This window comes from Homarus americanus, unplaced genomic scaffold (assembly GCF_018991925.1).
Source record: "Homarus americanus isolate GMGI-L3 unplaced genomic scaffold, GMGI_Hamer_2.0 scaffold11022, whole genome shotgun sequence".
NCBI classification, from domain to species: domain Eukaryota; kingdom Metazoa; phylum Arthropoda; class Malacostraca; order Decapoda; family Nephropidae; genus Homarus; species Homarus americanus.
This window is the reverse complement of record NW_024737068.1, coordinates 10,423,272-10,429,656: the sequence shown is the minus strand read 5'-3', so window position 1 is coordinate 10,429,656 and position 6,385 is coordinate 10,423,272. Positions and strand designations below refer to the sequence as shown.

At 43.4% G+C, this 6,385-nt stretch overlaps 1 protein-coding gene across 1 annotated transcript; it reads left to right on the top strand.

The window, feature by feature from the left end:
• The first annotated feature begins 434 nt into the window (after positions 1-434).
• Positions 435-4,974, top strand: LOC121872837 (GATA zinc finger domain-containing protein 14-like). Its single transcript, XM_042375886.1, has 3 exons — positions 435-525; positions 654-767; positions 3,836-4,974. The coding sequence occupies exons 1-3, from the start codon at positions 435-437 to the stop codon at positions 4,972-4,974; spliced, it is 1,344 nt and encodes a 447-aa protein (XP_042231820.1).
• The last annotated feature ends 1,411 nt before the right edge of the window (positions 4,975-6,385 follow it).

Sequence of the window (6,385 nt, the reverse complement as noted above, 5' to 3'; positions counted from 1 at the left end):
CCTACCCTACACCTCCCCTACCACAGACCTCTCCTACCCTACACCTCCCCTACCCTACACCTCCCCTACCACAGACCTCCCCTACTATACACACCAGAAGTGTTCCTACACTGTGACTGTCTGACGGTGCTATAATAGTGACTGACACTGTAATAGGATTAATCGATTTACTAAAAAAAATCTGGAATGGATTGTATTACAGTTATTTAGATTACACACCAGGAAGCATTACGTTAGAAGATTATGAAGAGGAGGGGCGTCATGGGTACTGTTGTCAACATAGTAAACATTATAAGAGGAGATATAACAAATCCCACATAAATAGGATTTTTGTTTGCTTCTAAGTGGTGAATGTAGAATTTAATGATGCAGCACTGCACTCGAATATCAGGTGGCCGAGTACAGGGAAATTTCTGAAGCATTTCTCTTTCACAATGGGCAAAGTGGCAACACATATACTTTTTTCTGTTCCTGGTGATCCTGACAGACTTGGCTGCTCCCATGAACGTGCTGAACCTCTCACTGGTGAGTTACATCGAAGATTTCCGAAAGAAACATCTTAGTGTGTCTCTAGAAGAATGGTGTTACCTGTTTTTCTTTTTGACGAGAATTGTTTGTACATAATAACGCGTTACACTTTCCACCCTTTGTAGAACGAGTTGAAAATATTTCTGCTGAGAATAAAGAAAGGCTTTTGGACTTTGGCATATTAAAACTGAATCTCAAGCAGACTGAAACACAACCATCACATTTTCAGCTAGAGTTGTGTGAGCCCAACCTGACACTTTTCTATTACTAAGAAAAGCGAGTCGTGATTATTTCTGGAAGTTGGTTTCTGGTCCGTGTTTATTGAAACTACGAAACTTTGTCCTCAACATGTGTTCAGTATTTGGAAGTACATATAATTGTTTAGGTGCTTTCCTTGTGATGGAAGAAGTGAAATAAGAAACCCAGAGCAGGTTGGATGACAACAATGCACTCGACTCAGACCTTCCACCACCAGCACTTGTACCTCGCCCTCAGTACTGTCATTAAGAGATAACATTAAAAGTAGAATAAAACTCATTCAAATATTAAATTAATTCCTCTCTGATTTTCGCACTCTGGAAATGATAACTCATCCTTATACTCTGACTGATAGCAAAAATTAAAATCCGAATAAAACTAAATTAAATGTAAATAAAAAGGTAAGGTGAACGTTAAAGGCGCCATATTGTGTCAAAGTTTTGTGGTTATATGATCTTATAATAAAAACATTGTGTGCGGGCCATGAACATGTTGACCCGTAACACCAGAAGAGTTGGGCCACTCCGGTCTACATCATTTCTGTGTCAGTGTTATGGAGGTTTACGCTGGTTATTTTTGTGTGTGTTGCAGAGAAAGAAGGGGTGAAAGAAGATTAGAGGTGGAGGAATGAAATTAAAGGACGGAAATCGAAGTGTGTTCGGGATGTGTCCTGGGTTAGTTATTGTGAGTGGTTTTCTTTGAGCTGGTTTCTGGTTGGCTGGTCTGTCTGTTGGCACATTCACTAGACAGCCGATTCTGGATAGGTGTATCAACACAAGTCATATTCCGTGATTTTACCACCAGTCCTACCTCCCCTCCGTAACATATAGCTCGAAATCTGGCAACAAGAACACCCCTTAATGTGAACGGGACCGACGATATGATTAGTGTGGAGCCATGAGCTTTAAGTGTAGCGATAAGGTAGCCATTTATTACATACTGAGGGGACGACAGCGATATAGCCACTCTCACAATGCCCGAGAACGATGACTGTAGTTGTGAAATATGCATTTTTATTTTATACGTCTGTAGTGCGTATCATTTACTTGCCTTTGCCAAAATAACTATTTGAGTGTAACTTTTACTTTTCTAGGAGTACGAATATGTCTGTCATGTGTCTAACTCTGTCTGCAGATTTCTACGTAGTGTTGCACTGTATCATATACTATGCTGGTCACCACGGGGTAGATCACCTAATAAATCATAACAGGATTTCAGTATTCATTGAGAGCCGCTGGTGTACTATACTGATGACCACGGGACTCCATACAACTAACGCCAGCAGATGGTTTATTAGATCAAGAGCCAGTAACTTACCCACACCCTATTGAGAGTTTGTTCGTGAATCATGTGACACAAAATGTATTAAAGTAGCACAAAAACAAAATTATATATATATATATATATATATATATATATATATATATATATATATATATATATATATATATATATATATATATATATATATATATATATATATATATATATTACAGAGAGGCTATTTGGGAAGTATCTCTATGGTCCTCATATTATTGTTGTCATTGTTATCAATAATACTAATGTAAGCTCCAACTGCAGTGTTAAGATATGGTTCTACTGAAGAGTGCGGCCTACGGAACTGGAGTTGTTCTACCTGGATATTTAGACTGTAGCGTCCACTAACCTAACCTAACCTAACCTAACCTATTTGCCGCAGCACATAATGCCGTCGTCCGCAATCAAGGTCGACGAGCCCTGGTAAAGGCGCAATAGATAACACGCATTAGAGTCATCTGTAGCTCCAAACGGCATCCTTCATCGGTTTCTTTTGTTGTTGTTATAATGTGATTACAGCACTTCACTAGCTGAGGTCTTTAAGCGCATGGGAAGGTTAGATAGCAAGGTTAGTCCAACAACGATAAAAAATTTAAGAGAGTCGGCTCTCATGATGTGTAGTGTTAGGTAGTGTATTTTCTAAAGCGAGACAACTGTTGACATTTAACATATTTCATATAATTTGCAACAGAGAGTTCTATCTCTCATAATTGTTAATTGTTGTTGGACTAGTGTAATTACTAACCTTGTTACGCGGTTATAGATCTTAGTTGTTCAAACGCTGTAATAATTCATAAAAACACCCATTATCGGCATTTTTACCTCAAAAAGCACACCATCGGGACCACTAAATTATGTGGTCCAAATGTGAACCTCATCAGTTGAAGCTTTGCCAAAATATTTTCTAACAGTGAGCCTAAGAAAGCGTAGAAGATAAAAGAGAAGGAGGGAGGTATTGTATGGGGGCACGTTAAGAATGAAAGGTTTAGGTAGGTAGGTAGGTAGGTAGTTGAAGTGAGGAAGCAAGGAGTTAGTGAGCAAAATGTTTCAACAGAAGCTGGGAAGTTTCTGTAGGTTTATTAATAATGATTGTAGAAAGGAGACAAATGTAGGAGACGTAGACTGAGAAGAAAATAAAATGGGTTCGTAAAATGTGTCACATGTCAAAGTAGGACGGGGACAAGGATGGTGTTTTGGACGGGGGCGAGGCCTATATCGAAGGCAGAGGGAGGTCCTGGGGATCTGGACCCGCTCTTTTCATCCGAAAATTCAAATACTTTTCCTTTAATGCAGTATCGTACTCAGGCGCTTTTGTATAGTAAAAAGTAATTACTATTGACTTCATAATATCTCCTAATATCAAGTGCACGGTTTCAAAATGGCCTCAAAAAGCCCATGATATTGGTAAAAAAAAAATACTAAAAATACGGGGGCTAATAGCTCCCCCCAAAGCCTGCCTGGATCCGCCCCTGGACGGAGGGGTAGGGGGGAGGACTATATCGAGACGTGGGAAAAGACTAGCAGAAAGACGACGACATTGTTAGAAATGCAACGAAAATAGAAGTACTTGAGAAATGCATAAAAGGAGGTGGCAGTAGAAAAGTTGAGCTGGGACATTGAGAGCAAAATTAGAACTAATCAAAGAGCCTTAATATCATAAGTCGTTCCTTGTTTATATCGATCACAATATCTGCAACACACTCACAACACCCCCAAATTGCAATCACAACAGGTTCAAAACATGTTCACAACACAAGCCACAATACAGTCTCAGAACACAGGCTCAGAACACTGGCTCAAAACACGTGCTCACAACACAGGTTCACAACACAAACCACAATACTGGTTCACAACACAGGACACAATACAGACTCACAACAGAGGCTCACAACACAGGTTCAGAACACAGGCTCAGAACACCGGCTCAAAGCAAGGGCTCAGAACACAAGCTCAGTAGACAGGCTCAGCACACAGGCTCAAAACACGTGTTCACAACACAGGCTCAAAACACAGGACAAAATACAGACTCAAAATACAGGCCGCAATACAGACTCACAACAAAGGCTCACAATTCAGGTTCAGAACACAGGCTCACAACACAGGTTCAGAACACAGGCTCACAACACAAGCTCAGTAGACAGGCTCAGCACACAGGCTCAAAACACGGGCTCACAACACAGGCTCACAATACAGGACAAAATACAGACTCACAATACAGGCCGCAATACAGACTCACAACAGAGGCTCACAACACAGGCTCACAATACAAGCCACAATACACGCCACCATACAGACTCACAATACAGACTCTCAACACAGGCTCACAACACAGGCTCACATCACACGCCACCATACAGATTCACAACACAGACTCATAACACAGGCTCACAACACAGGCTCACAAACAGGTCACACACAGACTCACAACACAGGCTCACATCACAGGCTCACAACAGGCCACATTACAGGCTTACAACACAGGCCACAGCACAGGCTCACAACACAGGCCAAAATACAGGCTCCCAACACAGGCTCACACAGACTCACAACACAGGCTCACAACACAGGCCTCACAACACAGGCCACATTACAGGTTCACAACACAGGCTCACACAACACAGGCTCACAATACAGGCAACAATACCGGCTCACATCACAGGCTCACAACACAGGCCACATTACAGGCTAAACACAGGCCACACAGGCCTCACATCACAGGCTCACAACACAGGCCAAATTACAGGCTCACAACACAGGCTCAACACAGGCTACACAGGCAACAATACCGGCTCACATCACAGGCTCACAACACAGGCCACATTACAGGTTCACATTACAGGTTCACAACACAGGCCACACATTACAGGCTGACAATACAGACGGCAACACAGGCCACAACGCAGATTAGCAACAAAAGCCATAATGCAGGCTCACAACACAGGCCACAATACAGGCCGCAACACAGGCCGCAACACAGATTCGCAACAAAAGCCACATTACAGGTTCACAACGAAGGTCACAATAAAGGCTCACAACACAGGCCACATTACAGGTTCACAACGAAGGTCACAATACAGGCTCACAACACAAGCCACATTAAAGGTTCACAACGAAGGCCACAATACAGTCTCACAACACAGGCCACAATACAGGCTCACAACACAGTCCCACAATACAGGGTCACAATACAGGTTCCCAATACAGGTTCAAACACAGGCCACATTACAGGTTCACAACACAAACAACATTACAGTTCACAAGACAGGCCACAATACAGGTTCAAAATACAGGCCACAATACAGGCCACAATACAGGTTCAAAATACAGGCCACAATACTGGCTCACATCACAGGCCACACAGGCTCACAATACAGGCTCACAACACAGGCTCACAACACAGGCCACACACAGGCTCACAACACACAGGCCACACAGGCTCACAACACAGGCTCACATCACAGGCTCTCATCACAGGCCACACCACAGGCTCACAACACAGGCCACACACAGGCTCACACACAGGCTCACAACACAGGCCACATCACAGGCTCTCATCACAGGCTACACACAGGCTCAAAATACAGGCCACAACACAGGCTCACAATACAGGCCACAATATAGGCTCACACAGCTCACACCCCAGGCACATGACAGGTTCACAACAAAGGGCCACAATAAAGGCCACAACACAGGCTTACATTACAGGCTCACAACACAGGCCGCAGCACAGGCTCACAACACAGGCCACAATAAAGGCTCACAACACAGGCCACACAAAGGCTCACAACACAGGTTACAATACAAGCCGTAACAAAAGCCACAACACAGACTTGCAAACAAAGGCCACAATACAGGCTCACAAGACAGACTCACAGCACAAGTCACAACACAGGCTTACACAGGCTCACAACACAGGCTCACAACACAGGCTCACAACACTGGCCACACACAGGCTGCAACAAAGGCCGCAGCACAGGCTCACAACACAGGCCACAACACAGACTCTGCAACAAAGGCCGCAGCACACGCTCATAACAGAGGCCATAACACAGGCTCACAACACAGCCTCAAAACAGGCTTACAACACAGTCCACAACACAGGATTACAACACAGGCTATAATAAAAACAGGCTCACAACACAGGCTCACAATACAGGCCACAATACAGGCTCTCAACACAGTGTCACAACACAGTCCACAACACAGGCTCACAACACAGACTCACAATACAGTCCACCATGCAGGGTCACAAAACAGTCAACAACAGCCCACAACACAGACT

Excerpts from the sequence above, each read along its gene's own strand:
- LOC121872837 (XM_042375886.1), top strand. The coding sequence starts at position 435 with ATGGGCAAAGTGGCAACACATATACTTTTTTCTGTTCCTGGTGATCCT. Across the intron at positions 526-653 it reads ACGTGCTGAACCTCTCACTG|AACGAGTTGAAAATATTTCT; the intron begins GTGAGTTACATC and ends CACCCTTTGTAG. Across the intron at positions 768-3,835 it reads ACATTTTCAGCTAGAGTTGT|GTTCAAAACATGTTCACAAC; the intron begins GTGAGCCCAACC and ends CAATCACAACAG.